The following is a 17,084-nucleotide window of genomic DNA, read 5'->3' on the forward strand; positions in this document are numbered from 1 at the left end:
GCATTTTCTGATATACGTCAGCCTGTATTCGGTTTAAGCTACTCGATATATGTGCAGGAATTAAAAGTTCTTTTGGAATACATACGGATGTAAAGAAACTTATGTTCTTGAAGCGATCTTCGTAGTTGTTTAAACGTTCGCTGTTTTTAGCTCGATATAAAGATCTTTCGTCCTGTCGATGAAATAATTTATCCCGAGCATAAGATTTATTACTTAATTTTCTAATGCAAGATTCTCTTTTACTACAGTTGGCTCCTGTTTTTGGTTTTCTCCAGAATTATAGTTTTTAAGTAATTCTTGTATTTGAGTATTTATTACACCTATTAGAGAGTTTCAAGCATTAGTTACGTTTTACCTTTTTATATTAAAATAATACAATGATTTTAGTACTTTTATACCGTTCCCCTATTAACATACATAAAATATATATAATACAATTTAAGGGTTAAATCACATCGTTAATATCGGTCAATACGTGTCAGTATGACTTTTATTTCTTCTAAACAAAATAATTCGTCTCCAAAGAGTATATACAAACGTGTTTATTCAAGTGTTTAAATTCTAAATATCTCACGTATCACAATTTCTTTCTTCCATTAAATATAGAATACTCGTTTCACACGGATACGTTACCGATATTAACTCCCATCGATTTACGAAGTCGTAAAAAACTCTTGAGATCTCTTCACAACGAACGTCGAGATATTGAGTGTAAATTCCGCGTTGTAGCGCTCAAGAGTACCGAAGCTTGCGTCTATAACTCCATTGATCAACAAATCGCGAACTATGGTACCTCCCTCTTAGTATTCACCACTATCACGAGGGTTTGACTTAGAATAACCAGTCCTCTCGTTGTATTCGAATTGTTGAGAACGTATACGAAAGACTCTGGAGTCCAGTTTTCAGCAATTGCGAGAAAACAATGCAAATTTACTCTCAGTTCTACCACTGGAGTTTAATACAATTCTATTGGTCATAAGGTTCTCTTAGGGACGTTGAAACACGAACGAAAGAAGGGTTCCGCGCTCACAGTGCTCACGAGTACCTAGACTACTTAACCTTTAACCCCATCGATCGAAGATCACGAACTAAATATATCTACCCCCTAGTATCCATCACTCCCAGGGGGGTTTCACTCGAAATAACTAGTCTCCTTCTCCTATTCGAACCATCGATAACAAATATCGAGTATTAAACCCAACTCCAGCAGTTACAAGAAACTGCTAACGTATCCGTGTGAAACGAGTATTCTATATTTAATGGAATAAAGAAGTTGCTCTTGAGTCGTTTGCACTACTGAAGTTTAATACTCGCCTCATGAGTAAGATTCTTAGAAAAAATATCATAGAACACAATACCAAAGTTTCGTCATCTATTTCCAACTCGTCTTATTCGACAGAAAAATTTACTTACTCAGCAATTGAAAGACACTTTACTCTTATGTCACTTACACTCCTACAGTTTAACATCGCTCCCACCAGTGATCCTTAGTAAACTAATATAATAGAATACTTCGCCATCCATTTCCAAACTACCCCGTCCCATGGAAAAATAAAAATTTTTCTAATAAAATTCATCGAATACCTACACATAACAGTCGCTAGAATTCTTGGTACCCTCGACTGCTAGGACGTCTCTCGGGTCGTTCGAACTCCACCAAAGTGCAATACAATTCCGTTTAAGATTCTGTTAGGGGCTTCGGTTTCGTTGCACCGTTAATTGTCCAAAGGAGAAGAAATCGTCGGGCAATTTCTCGCTGGAAACGACCCCTCGAATCGCGGGGAAACGACGCACGGTGAAATTCCGAGTGGACAACTGCCTGTCACCGCTGTGGCGTGGGACGTGGGAATTTGTGGATCGCGATAGAGAGGCGGCGCGGGGCGTCAGAATGCCTCGTAAATAGCTTCGATACCGATGCCTCGCGGTATTGATACCTCACCCCGATCAAATGCCATTCCCGACCGCGGTGGACACGGCCAGTTAGTTCGACTGAATTAAACGGGCCGCTCCGCTCGGGACGTGTGTCGTTCTTATCGGTTGGGAATTATTGCCGGTAATTTACTCCCGATCGGTTCGCTCCCGCAAAACTTTACACCTGGGTGGTGTGTCGCGGAAGCGCGGATCATCGATTAACCTCTGCGATTCGACATTTTTTCTTTTTTTCATCGGGCAAAAGTAACACAGGCACTCGTGTAATTCGAACGGTTGGGCGTTCGGTGTAACTGAATTCGAGAATCACGATACACGGATTTCACGTTATTGGAACATTCGTTGATTACGGTTGTATTTATCGATTCGGTAAAGATTCTTAGGCGTTTGAGATTATGAATTGATTCGTTTGTATTGCTAGTGTACGTATGCGTGGAATTTTCTCGGTTATTATTATTAGAATGTATGGGTACGAGTATTCGTATTGTGATTGAGTAGACGTGACTGAGAAAAGGTGATACGATTAAATTGCTGTTTTTAAATTTTCCATTGTACATTTAAGCTAAAATATACGAAGCTTTCACGGTGGGTGTATTTTCTAAGAAAGGAGACAAGAGAAGTATGTAGATACGTACAGATGAATTTCTTTCTCTATTTTTATTCGCAAGAAATCACCGAAATATTAAATTTCCTAGACTTTTTGAAATATTTGGACTTGGATTTACCGCGAAAAGAAATTAATAGGCGATATAAGAGCACAATACGATTAAATTTTCATGGAGTATGATTTTCTATGCGAAAAGTAACACGATTCAGAGTAAAAGTCTCGTTTCAAATACTCTTGGATGCATTGTCCCTTTTATAATCTATTTCATTCCTCAAGTTATTTCTAACAATTGGTAACAAATATTACCGATTGCAACGATTCTTGAACGATCGATCGATCGCAGATACGCGACATGGACAGTCTCGAGAAATTATTTCCGACTGAAAAAAGAAAAATCTCCCGATGCATTTCTCGATGCATTTTCTCGAATGCATGCACTGTACAATGCACCAGTCGCGATGAGGTTAATCGCGGGGCGCCACGATGGCGCCCCGAAACGCGACGGAAAATTCTCGTCTCCGTGTACGGTTTTCCTTTTTCCTCGTTTGTTTTTCCACCTGTTTTTTTTTCGCGCTCGCGACAAATATACGATCGTCGCCTATGAAATTGAGACGCTAATCGCATTCCCGTTAATAAATCAACGTCGATCGAGAAACTGGTCTATAAAACCGGAGAGCTAGCATTTAAACGTGTGTTTTGATTATTGCGTAAAAATTAATTAAATATCGATCTCGTATGTTGCCGTCACAGACAGTTAACAGGCGTCACGGGCCGACAGGGAGATATACAGCGCGGACGTGCGTCTAATCACGGATTTGCGAAACCGATTCGAACGCGCGACGCCGTTTCAGCGTCGCGGTGCCCCGCGTTTTGCGTCGACTTGTAATTAGCCGGGCGTATTTTCCATACGTTCGATGTCTCAATTTTACAGACACCGTTGCTTTTCACTCCGCAAACGCGTACCGATATTTTACGTTTCTAAATTACTACTTTCTAACCGCGCTGTCGTTATTATTGCCGGTGATCACCGTGGTACGCCAATTAAAAATTAGATTAATTAATTTCACGGTACGGTGGCAAAGTGCAACGTTGCGTTCGTCACGGTGGTCCCATTCTACGATTGGAATAACTTTGTGACTCGATTTCCTTCCTACGCACGCCTCGTAACGGGGACCACTTTTTCTGAGCAGTTGTGGTTCGAATTAATCAAATTGAAAATATTCTAAATTATTCACTTCTGAGATCGGAAATAAATGGTCGCGGAGCGGTAAGCGATAGTCGTTCGGAGTATCGAGGTATTAATCCTCGTAGCTGGCTATACGAAACTCTCAACAGTTACGATAACATTGAAAATAATACTTGTTGCATTATATATTTATCATACCTTTCTTGAAGATATCTGTATTTTATCGATCAATTTTCTTGGTCGATCACACAGTATCTTCCAAATTCGTCAATATTGTCTACTCACTTATAAAATCCCCAAGAAAACGTTCAAATGCTCTATGTTAATATATATACCAAACAATCATCGTTCTGTTACATCCCAATTTAAATTCATCCAGTAAAGCTACATATTCGACTTTGATTTTATCTAAACTTCGATCTACAATTTTCTATAAAAATAATTAACGAAACATCCGTGGTGTCCTTTCCAGCCTATTTTCGAGCTTCGAATACACCACATTTCAGTCTTCGAATGTTGGAAGATCGTTTCATAAAATCGATCATGGGCGAGAATCTAATGGTTGAAGGTGTCCGTCGAACGAAACCGCGTTCGAATTCCGATCCAGCCAATCGATCGATTATTCTCCGTAGTATCGACGGTAGAATCTGTTACGAGCTCGAGTAGGTCGGTTGCAAGTTTCTCGCGAAAACACCTGGAAATCGCCACGGTGGCGAGCATCATCGTTCACCTGTGAAATCACCTGACGGTATTGAATGCCGACAGGTTGCCGCGATCAGACATCCGGCGATTTTCTAATATTATGTCTGCGCCTCGCGAGCAGCTCGTGTTCTCATGCATGACTTTATTGTTGGCGAGCTCGCTGAATGAAACGGCAGTCGTATCATGTCCTATAAGTATCCCACTTGACTCGGCACAATCGATACACGATCTCGCGGTAGATCGCCCGATCGTGATCCGGCCTCTATGATAGAAACCTGTTGGCCCGTTGAACTTTAAAATGCTCGCAGAACTTGAGAAAACGTTGTCCCATTGGCGAAGCGAACGTTCTCGAACGTTCCCCGAGGAAATGGATAAAACCGTAAAGTTGGACAGGACACGAGGGGGAAGTGACTTCGAAACGATGCGAAATTCTTCGCTTAATATTACTTTATGGACCGATACGTTTGAGCTTGGTGCATCGAACGCCGACGTTTAATTAAAAAACTCCCATTTCGCGAGCAATAATTTCCCGATCGGGAAATATAATATTTTATCGCTAACTTGGAGAGATAAGGGAGTCGAAATTAAACTCTTCGTTAGCCCGTGCAAGAATGTCTTTATCTTCGGAGCTTCAACGATATTTTCGTATTTAACGATTAATAAAAGTAACGTACCTTACGGTGGTACGAATATTCATTTTTATATTTCAGATAGAAGAGTCGTTCGATAATTCGTACGTCGAACGTCTCGAAGGGACAATGTACACGAGTACGTAGAAAGTAACAAAATTAACATAATTGAAACATTTATTTCGTTTGAGAGCTTTCTCACCACTGTATTCAGGTCCTCTTCGACGACGAGTAAAAACAAGGTACTTAAAAACGGTACGAGAGTTTCTTTTTTATCTCAAATGGAAAAGATTGTTGTTCAGTACCTTGTAGTGTAAAGTCTCGAAGGGACAATATATTATACATGGAGACAATCGTAGTTAGAACCATTAAGCAGAGTCGAATGAAACTCTTCGTTACCCTAAACCACTCTGGTTTTATGTTAACAGGTCTCAAACATTCGATCCTCTTATCCTCTTCGAATCGAAATAATTTACCTCGAGACGTTGCGAATAATTTTCTTTTCGTCCAATACCAAAATTGTTTCGCACCCTGAACGAACGTACGAATCGATCCAACGAAACAATCGAATAACGAGAGACAAGTGGCTACAAAGTGCGGCAGCAATTTCGTATTAGCCTTCTCGCATTTCGGTGGGCGAACTAATCTGTGAAATATAATTAGCACCGGTGACTAACGCGGGCGTTTCTGCTAAATTTAGCCAAATGCAATCATAACAGCGCAGGTGGCCATTTTACCCTTTTCAAGTGTTTGACAAGGCGGGATTATACGAGCCGCGCACTGCGGCCAGTGAGTCACACTAGGGCTAATTATAATCCTTTTGCCCCGCAGGTACCCCACAGGTTTCCTTTTGTTCGGCTCTTTCATCGTTTCAAACGCTAATTTGTATCTCCGCGGTAACGATATTAATTATAGTCCCCTTTGAAGAGCAAATACGTATCGAAGAAGGTGGAAGCCTCCGTACGATTCGGCGAATACGATAAATCATTCGTCGATCGAGAACCTTCGCGAGTCCTTGGCTACTACCAAGCCCGATAAACTTTCGTAACGATTGTAATCTATTCGAAACTGGAACGTTTCTTCGTCCAAAGAAACTCGAGATTATTTTCATAGAGAGTTGGACCGATTCGGTAACAATACGGTCGTGCTGAGATTACAGCAAACAATATGGAGGGGTATCGTGTCGGTGGTCACGGAACGGAAATAGAAGTAGTTGCGAAATCCTGGTTACAGAACGGAACGATGTAATTCTCGATAACCGATTTCAAGTCAGAGGTCACGGGAGTGTCCTCGATGATTTCGCGATCCGGTACACACGGTTACTTTCTTCGTTCGTTCGTTTGTTTCTTCGTTTGGGGTCTGACTCACACTGAATCACACCGTTCGCGTTACTTCTGTTACAGGTGCGCAAGAAAATGCGCGTAAGGTCAAGGTGACGGCAGAACATGGAGACCATGCAAGACAGCGGCGGGTTGCAGGTCGATGGCTCGAAGGGAAGTGTCGCGTCGAGTTTGCCGGCCTCGAAAACAGTGAATCGGTTGAAAATAGTGGAAAGTGGTGATGAAAGTGGCAAGCTCCTGAGCGGGAGTAAATTGGAGATGGATCCTTACAAGGAACTCGAGCTGTATCTTGCCAAAGTCAATGTAAGTTTCTTTTCTTTTTTTTACACACACGAGAACGTCTACCCATTCGTTTCCTCGGGGTAAATGTTCACTTTTGGTATCGAGTTACAACCGATTCGATTGCGATCGGATCGTGATCGTGAATAAAGGGCGCGTCCCCAACGAAGCGTTAACACGATTTCGTTTACGCGACGAAATTCGTCACCGACGTGCCGCAACGCTGCTCACTTACAGAATCGATCATCGACTTCATCGATCCCTTTCGTCGAAAGCGTTTTCGAACGATCCCAGCGGCCGAGCATGCACAACAAATTGAACGTGACGCCACGATCGCCATGCAAGATTCCAAAACACGTTTCGTCCATGACCGCCTGGTCCACCTCCCGTACGTTGCCACGTTCCTCGCCTTCTTGTTTCACCATCTTTTTTTTATTCCGTCTTTGCCTACCGCGGGTACATCTGTTTTAGAGGGCCCGGTTACAGGGCCTAAACGCCACGAATCACACCCGAAAAACGCGGCCCGGTTTTGCGCCTCGCGAGTTTTGCCTCTCATCGCCGCGCTCCATTCGAATTTTTCGACCATCTTGCGAAATTAATACCTTCTAATTCGTGATTTTTGTTTTTTTTTGTTTGTTTTTACGCTTTCGAGAGAATTTAGAGATTCCTTTAGGGGTCGTCGGTTATGTTCTTCGAGGATTCCACGGGAAAACACAACGGAGAGTCCTATTCGAGTGTTTCTTATCAGTGTCCGATAATCCTGTCTCGGTGGGAAGAATTTAGATACACGGGATGTCTGTTATATTTTTGGAGAATTCCGAGAAAAGTTCCGGTAACGGAGAGTCCTGTGTTGTTCGTTATCAGTATCCGATAATCTCGTCCTGATGGGGGCTTAATGAACTGTAATCTTTAGTGGTTTTGAAGCGTATAAGTTTAGAGTTATTGGGATCAGTTGGTCGATGTGAGAGTACAGAGAAGTTTTTATATAAAATTGGGAAGAAGTTCATTTTTGTTTGAATTGTTTAAGAGGATTGTTTAGAAGAGTTTGAATCGAACTCACTGTAGAGCCCAGAACTACCTGCTAAGCTTTTAAGTAGTTTCACTGTAAGCAACAGTTGTCAAACTTACTTATGTAATGTCTCGTAACTTTCAACAAATTTGTTGGTATTTAAAATCCTTTCTCACCGTTGTGAAAAACCACAAGTTTTTAATTTTCAGCTCTTTAGAATTTTGTCCGATAATTAGAATGATAGATATCTCTAGATCTTATAACTTAACAACTAAATCGATCATTGATACTTAAAAAAAATTCGGTGGTTGGTTAACATATAAATCAATATATACACAAAATTTGAATTTGATAGATTTAGAAATTTCTTTTAAAAATTCCTACAATTTTTAGGATCAAAATCTAGATACATCCTCCATAATGTTCATGCTTGCACAATACTTCGAACAAATTTAGACGGTGTAACAATAATCTGAAAAAAGGCGAAAGATTATTATGCAACAGAACTAAAAATTAAAAGTTTCTTCATTGGTAACGCGATAATCTTTTCAGAGCCTTCCAACAATTCGAAATAACGTTCCACGATTTCAGAAAAATTTGTATTCCGTACAAAATCTCGTTCAAGTATTTGTCTCGTTGGACTGTACACGCGAAGTCTTTCGTAAGAAATTTTCGAAAAAATTGCACACCCTGTCAATCATAAAACGTTGTTCCGTTCGCCCGTATACACATAATCTTCGGCCAAGAAACGTCCCGGACGTATGAAAACCACGCTTCGGACTTTACGATACGGTAAAAAGACCGAAGAAATACAGAAGCATTCGAGCGTATCTACCATAACGGCTTTGATAATAAAAAAGAAAAGAAAAAAGAAAAAAACAATACATCAGGAGGACGCGATGGGTCGGAGAGAACTCGAGGAACGCATTAGGGTTAAAAAGAAAGGAAGGTTTCCCCTACCGAAAAGATCATCAATCCCCCGCGCGCCTCCACGGTCCCATTGGCCAAAAATCACCGACTTCCACTGAAGAAATTTCGCTCGGAGAATTTGTCTCATTACGGATTCCGATCATCGAAGGCGTTCTGTAATTGTAAATGTCGTATCGCGACCCAACCCACCGTCCCCGAAGCAAAACTTATTAGCTCTGCGAGTTCCCTCTTACTCTCGTCGCGGTCGGTGCCTAAATTAGTACACCTGTTCCAGAATCTCGGACCATGGAATTAAATGGTTCTCGGGGCCCTGGAGCCCGAATGGAAGATAAAAAAAAGAAAGAAAAAAAAAGAAAGAAAAATAAGAGAAAAGTAAAAAAAGGAAACGCGCGACCGGTTCTCATTGGCGAGTCAAAAGCTTGTACGTACCGGTGTACACAGGATTCTCGGGCGCAATTATTTCTTCTGGAGCGTGTCGGTGCGTCGATGCTCGTGTCTAAGTGGCGTAGACCACTGCATTGCCGATGCACTGGTGCATGTCGATGGCAGCGCGAGCATCGAGCCGATATTTGCGCGGCGCAAACAGAGGATTCCAATCCGCGAACAGGCCGGACGTGTCGGTGCACGACGGGATGGCGGTTCTAAAAACGTGTCGACGCGGAAGCGGTCCGTCATCCTCCCACTACTTTTGCGGCATTACGTGACTCAGAATTTTCCACTGGTCAGGACGAGTCCTTTTTTCTTTTTTTTTCTTCTTTTTTTTTCTTTTTATCCCACCGCGTTGCCCAGGAAGTACATACGTATTCGTCGAAGAAACAGACGCGAGCTTTGTTGCGCGCGTCGAGGCTTCTTGTTGCGCCCGATGTATAATAGAATTTAACGTGTTATTAAAGTAACGTGTTATTAGATGGGAACGCGAAACGTTTCGTTGGTCATTCCCAGAGTTCTGGTAGCTACGTATTTAGCCGATAGGAAGTACTCGATTGTTCGATGTCTTCGATAGTGATGGTAAATGTTTGATTGTGGATAGTTTAGTAGGGTATTAGAAATATTTTATTAGCGTTGATTAAGAAACACAGTGTCCATTTGGATTATATTCGTGATTAGTATTGTGAAGATTAAATTAGAGAAGTATACAATTTTTTTTTTGGGGAGAAAGAGTTTTTTGTATCGAAAAGATACACGTTTTGGAATGTGGCTCTTTTGGGGGAACAGAATTTGGTACTTTGTTAATTGTTGGTACGGTATTTTTATTTAAACGGTATGTACTTCGATCGAGAGAAGTTTTCATTCATACAGTTTTATGAGCTTTGGAATTTTTAAAATCGAGCTTTGTTTAATCGTACATTCCTAGAAAATTAATGACTGTAATTGTTTGAAATGTACACTCTATGTTGTTCGTTACGACTCACAAAAGATCTGAAAAAAAAAGAAAGTAAATAGAAAATAATGTCTTCGGTATATTGGGAAAATTGGAAATTTTTTCATTCTTATCAATTCCGTATTTATTTACATTTATAAAAAATCGTTGGAATCGTTTTCTCTGTCTTATGTGCACTGTCTCTAAAAACATAGTTTTAAGAAAATTTCCTTTACGTTTAGATCTACTCTTTACCAAATCTTTAGTTAAATTTCGACAACTTAATGCAAGGAAGATACAGAATATTTCAATGTACTTGCCCATAAAATTCCCATTAAAAAAGTTTCTGTCCTGTTGAAATTTTTGAGGCTTGAATCCCCTTAATTTCCAACAACAATTGCATCGGGGTAACTCTGTAAGAATTACTCAACACTATAGATTTCTAACTAGAAGTATAATAAATCTCTTCCAAAAAATTTCAGAATCGATCTTCAAATTTGTTCCTTCGTGTAAAATTTTGAATTTCAATCCCTTTTCACTTCCAGTAACAATCACACTGCGCTAGCTCTGTAAGAATTACTCAACACTGTGAATTTCTACCTGGAAACACAATAAATCTCTTCCAAAATATTTCAAGGATCGATCTTCAAATTTGTTCCTTCGTGTAAAATTTTGAATTTCAATCCCTCTTCACTTCCACTAACAATCACACTGCGCTAGCTCTGTAAGAATTACTCAACACTGTGAACTCCTAACTGGAAGCACAATAAATCTCTTCCAAAAAATTTCAGAATCATTCTTCGAATTTGTTCCTTCGTGTAAAATTTTGAATCTCAATCCCTCTTCACTTCCAGTAACAATTACACTGTGCTAACTCCGTAAAAATTACTCAACACTGTGGATTCCTACCTGGAAACAATAAATCTCTTCCAAAAATTTCAGAATCAATCTTCAAATTTGTTCCTTCGTGTAAAATTTTGAATTTCAATCCCTCTTCACTTCCAGTAACAATTACACTGTGCTAACTCCGTAAAAATTACTCAACACTGTGGATTCCTACCTAGAAGCACACTAAATCTCCTCCAAAAGTTTCAGAATCGAATCGATATCTTCGTCGATGCAAAGTCAGTTTCCGAATCACCGAAATACGCTCGACGATATGAACGAGACGAGCCGGATCCAAAGACGTTGCTTCCGTTGCGTGGCTACGAGCTGCGCAGTTCGAACCGTCAAAAATATCACGTCTTTCACACGGCCGGGTCTCGACATCGGGAGATTTGGTCAAGGTTATCCTCGGTCAAGTGGTCCCCCATAGAGTTCAGGCTTCAATCGTATCGCGTTCTGCGTTTTTCGACGCTCGGGAACGATGAAGTGCCGCTCGTCCCGGGCCAGCCTCTCGATGCTTTCGAACTCGGTTATTTCAAGTAGGAAGGGGAAAAGAAGGGACGGAGGTCAAAGGCCAGAGACGGTCGCAAATAAAAATGACTCGTGGGTTCTCTCGAGTGTCCCTTGCCATGGCTGCCAGCCGGAATACCCCGTGGTTCGCACGATCGGGGTAAAGAGCAAAAAGCTCGTGTGTCGTCGATGGTGGAAAAAGCAAGAAACAGAGCGAAAAGGGGACTCGGTTGAAGTCATCTGTTCGTCAGCTTGTCGTTGAACGCGCGTACGTTGTTTCGTTTCCAAAACGAATCGTAACAGGACATCGCGGCACCTTTTTTTTCTCGCAGCGGCGCGATAGTCGAGCCTTTGGGGTACCAGTGTTCCCCGACCGGGCGTCATGAGCGAATTAATTGCTCCGCGGGTAATTAATTAAGCGGTTAGCTTGCACGGGTAGAATTAATGGGACGGTCGGTGCTTTGAATCGATGAACGCGTCTTAAGAAAACGTTCGCGTTACTGTTACGAGGTACGGAAGACACGGACGGGACGCGAACTATGTTTACTCGAGGATGCTTAATGGACCTTTGAATCCGGGTAACCGATGGTCTTGAATGAAATTTGACGTCGACCACCGCGATTGTTCCTTTGAGACAGCGGTGCGCAACCTCGTTCGCGGGCTACATAATCTGGAATTTTAATATTGTTTGGAAAATCATTTTTTTTTTTTTTGGTGAAAATGAAACACGATTTTTGTAGAGTGTATGAACATTTTATTCAATTATGTACTCTCCGTTTTGGAAAACGAAATCACTTTCTGAACAATCTAATACATTGTAAATGAATAATCATTTTTTTAGTTGGTTTATATTATGTATTATTTGCTACCGGATTCAATTTACTGTACAGATTTTTCCTTTTGCCTTTTTGAGGGTAATGTTTATTCCTTCTGTCAAAGTAGAATACATTTTCCGAGGTCAATATTTCGATAGTGTTCTTTTTAAATAAATTTTACCAGTAATCAGAATTATATACTCTATGAGCCGATTTGATGGTAAGGATTATAACGAATGGAGTACGAGGAAATCGTACTCCTCGTTTGAGATCAATTTTGAATAACGATTGAAGTAAACTAATATATTCCAAATTAACAAAAATATCAAATTGATTCTAAAAAATAAGTATACTTACTCGAAGGTTAATTAAGATACTTTTCCTTCGCATACTTCTTCAAAAGTACGTCAAGCTTTTGTATTTTAAATATAAATTGTTTAATATTCAGTCTCGGTACAATTTTAATAATTTACATAATATTTCGATTCTATCTATTGTTCGATTTTTTTCTCGGTACAAATATACATAAATTAAAAAATCGTTTTCTGGAGTGCCATCGAATACAATCTTTAAAACGACAATTCGGTGAAAATCGCGAAGAAAGCGAGTCGGTGACTATGCGCACTCGCGTTTTAAACCGAACAATTTCGTCGTCCCGCGCGTGTTTCCTATAATGAGAAACGACGAGGTTGTTAGGGGTGGTCGCCATATGGGAGACACCGTTTGCACAAAGAATAATATTTTCACACACCGCCACGGCCAGCTCTGACATTTAATTAATTACTCCGGTAAAGCAACCAGTTAACGAACTAATTAAAATGATTAATAGTTACTTAAGTTCCAAAGCTTCCGCGGGTCGGACGGCTCTGAATAATATGCAATTCACTCGAAGCTGGCAGACAATTAATTAATGAAAGTAATTCGCCGTGCGGCGAGCAGAATTAATCGGTCAAATTAATTGGTCGGCGACGGTTGAACATTCTTTGAGCGCCGGTCAAGAATTGACGGCAAGGTCGGTTCTCAAGGTGCGCGTGGAACTCGCGAGCATAAACAGGATCCCGTCTTCTTCGTCGCGAACACGAACGAATCGGATGCATCCACTTGGACGAAATCTCGAACACGATGCCCAGGACCGATCGTGGAAACTTGTTTCGCGCGCGCGCCAAATTTAGAGCCAATCATCGTGTTTATCGGAGTGGCGAAGACGTTTCTCCGGTGTTCGATGCATTTGGCCGTCGTTCAATGAAAACACTCACCGACGACGGAAAAGACGGGACGCGTTACGATTTGTTTAGAGATACCGTGAAAGCGATAAGCTAAAATCGAAGAACTTTTTACGCTCCTTCGGCATTATTTATACTGAGAAATCACTCGAGTATCTATGGAGTAAAGTATCCTCTCGATGCGGTACTAGTTCGAAGATTGTATCGAAAATTATTCATGGTGAAGAATCGCTCAAATATCCACGAAGTGACATCTCGTCGCGATGTAGGACTGTTAGCGAATTGTTCAAGGGCAAGTATTTTCTACCATTCGAAATCAATGAAATATTCATAAAATGAAATCTCGTCGCGATATAACCGTACCTTGCAAAATGGTTCTCGAATGTATATTATTTAACGTTAAGAATCGTTCGAATGTCAATGTGAAATAAAATCTCGTTGCGACACGGGATTATTTCGAATAGTGTACCGATAAAGAAATTCGTATTCGTTTGCACAAGATTCGAAGGGGGTTTTCCAGTATCGTTGGGTCGCGTGTAGTCTATGAATCATTTGCATGCAAATTAATGTCCACGTGGGAAATTGTCGTACTTCCAAGCAATATCGTACTCGAGATTGCGTCGTTCGCCATTCTGGTGCACGTACACCGAAGTGTCAGGAGACGCTTATTACCGGTTGAAATGTTGACCGTGGTAAATTAATTAAGTAGCAAACCGCGCAAACGGTCGCGAAACAATGTTGACGTTGGTCTTAAGGATTGTCCAGCCGGAGAATGTCGTTCATTGTACCAGCGATCGGCTTCTATTATTCCTACGCAATTTACGCCTCCGTGAATGCAACTGAACTACTCGTTGGTTGGTTGCCGCGTGGGAGGGACAAACTGTGTAACAGATTGCTCGGGACCCCGATCACTGACTCGGGATTATTGCTTAATGATCGTATGTCGCGGGGAAATGTTTGTGGTTGACGATCGACAGCCTGTTGCGAGGCACGGCAGCTTCTGTGACGCACTCACCTGTGTGCCAGCTGAGTCAGTAGGTCGCCGAAAGTGATCTCACTTTTTATTGCCCTGTGCAGGTTCCCGGTTGAAATCTCCCGCGCGTCGCTGCGTTCCATACTCGCGATTCGCGAGCAAACGTCCAAACGACGATCCAATAATTGTCTAAGGTGTATCGATGCAATTTTTCTGCGACGTTATTGGCGAAAATTAATTGTTGCAAAACCGAGACATATTTATTTTTCGTTTATGTGGATCTTATTGGGTATGTATGCCTCGTGAACTATTGCAGGGTATTTTTTTTCGAGTTTAATTCATTTCATGGTTATGCCAATAATTGTCTAAGGTGTATCGATGCAATTTCTCTGCGACGTTATTGGCGAAAATGAATTGTTGCAAAACCGTGATATATTTATTTTTCGTTTATGCGGATCTTATTGGGTATGTATGCCTCACTAATTATTGCGGGGTATTTTTTCTTTTCGAGTTTAATTCATTTCGTGGTTATGTATTTGTTATAAATAGTGTGATCATTTGTTTCGATTTTATTTGCAACTTTCGAGAAAACGTATGTATTTAAGGGTTAATGTTCGGTGATTTTTTGAATATTAGGGACGATTCTCGATGTTTGCTTTAATAGAGTGTTTAATTTAATGGACACGACAATTGTGTGGTTAGTATTTTTACAAAATATATTGAATTAAAGGTACAAAGTATGGAACGGTGTTTTTTCGAAGTAGAGGGGGATAATTTGCGATCGAAAGAGAGCGAGGAAGAACATTTCTAATGTAGAAAATTACGAATAATATAAATACATGTTTCAATTAATCGATTTGTCATAGGTTAATATATTTTTATCGTGCCATTTTAAATATACACACATCTTATCGAACAACTACCCCTATCCTTAAATCTTAGACAAACGAAATTGTACTTATTTTACATCGCAAAATTTCCAATATACAGTGTACTAAATGTAATTTATTTATCAGTACGAACGTTTCGCAAGTATTCGAAAGAATGTTGAATCAATCGAAACGAACCTAACAGGAATATTTCACTTACAAATTTCGTGCCTGAGTATTTTTCGTTTCTTTTTCTTTTAAGGGGGTACTTTTTAAAACGATTGGAAATCACGAGCACAAATGATAAACAATTCCTCTCCAAAAGTACAACGTGTTGCGTTTCGCTTAAAAGAACGTGTAGAATATAAATTTTTCTCGATGTTTTCGCATTTCCAGGAAAGTAAGAGATGATCTCACAGGGATATACAAATGGGTAGAATTTCGTAGCCACTTCGGGGAATCGCGTCATAAGCTTCGAAGCGAGCTCGATCGTTACAAACGAGAAAAAAATCGTGTTAAGTTCGAGTATTTCTTTTACCGGTCGTCCGGAGAATTTATGACGGCTGATCGTCTATCTGGTCTCGCGTAGAAATCTCGACAGCCGCGTGGTTTCAGTCTGATGTAGAAATCGATTGGTAGTAGACGGAACGAGAGGTTGTTACAACGAGCACGATGTCCGACGCATAATTTAGTTACACGCGAGTAGTACATCTTTCCTTGATGCGCGTATCTACGGGAGTTGCTGTAAATCGCTTGACCCTCGGTGACTAAATTACAAAATGATGTCTGTTTTAGCTCTTTGTACCGTCTAATCGACGTCTATATAAGACAGCGATTTAGCTTCGACGCGGCGAGTACGATTCTTTAAAACGTTCCAACGACGATCAGAAATATTTCAAATTTCGAATCTTTTTAATATTTTTATCCTTCGATATTCGAATCTTCCGAACGGAACACGTTGAGAATCGGGCGATTAACTATTTTTAATACCGTACGGTACACAAATTATAGCACTTTTCAAATTTCTACTTTCTCCGAAACGATTTAATACACCAGTATTGAATATTTTATCGAGACACCTTACCGTATAATATTGTAACGTAAAATATTCTCGAATTAGAAAGCAAGTAGTGAAGTTTTTCGTGCTTGTCGCGTCAGGTTGCTAAAAAGAGTAGGAGAATTTTTTTTTCTTATCGGTAATGTTGATTCGCACCACCAAGGAATTATATTTCCATAAGATTCGTCTATTTTTGAATCGGTGTATGTAAATGTCGGCTCGTGTGTTTAAAAAGTTCTCCGATAAGATCGATCACTGCCGTTCCTCGAGATTATACTATACCGGAGAGTATTAAGGTTACAGAATTATTATATTGGATAAAATTCCCATTTATTTTTTTCGTTAAATACAAAATGATACTTTCGATGAGTCACTGTAAGTGGCAGCTGCACATTGTGGCATCTGCTCGGCTACCCGCAGCTTGCACATCGAAGGCCTCGGTTAATCCGGACTTGTTTTAATCGTTGTAATTAATAAGCCATCAAATGATTGCGCGCCTCCCACTCGGAGAGTCGATTATACCCAATGAATACTTATTGCGAATCAAAACGTATTAAAATAACCTTTAATAACCGACCGGGAGATCTTTGCGAGCATTCGCGACGCTTATCAACCACGTGATTATTAACGAATTCAAAGTAGATTGTATCGGTATATTCCATAAATTCTTGGCAATTTTTCGAAATATACGAAACGAGGAAAGCAAAGGATCTTTTTCGCATTTAATCGATGATATATTGCCCCTCAATGTTTACCGTATTTTAACGTCTTTAATTTTTTT

At 40.4% G+C, this 17,084-nt stretch overlaps 1 protein-coding gene across 2 annotated transcripts in view; it reads left to right on the top strand.

The window, feature by feature from the left end:
- Cv-c (RhoGTPase activating protein) overlaps nt 1-17,084 on the top strand; it is a 565,606-nt gene that overhangs the window by 38,108 nt on the left and 510,414 nt on the right. For both annotated transcript variants that reach the window (XM_076322424.1, XM_076322425.1), the window contains exon 2: nt 6,457-6,696. In XM_076322424.1, coding sequence (XP_076178539.1) covers nt 6,499-6,696 — 198 coding nt within the window. In that variant the 5' untranslated portion in view covers nt 6,457-6,498. The remainder of the gene's footprint in view (nt 1-6,456; nt 6,697-17,084) is intronic.

Source organism: Ptiloglossa arizonensis, chromosome 10, assembly GCF_051014685.1.
Source record: "Ptiloglossa arizonensis isolate GNS036 chromosome 10, iyPtiAriz1_principal, whole genome shotgun sequence".
Lineage (NCBI taxonomy): Eukaryota > Metazoa > Arthropoda > Insecta > Hymenoptera > Colletidae > Ptiloglossa > Ptiloglossa arizonensis.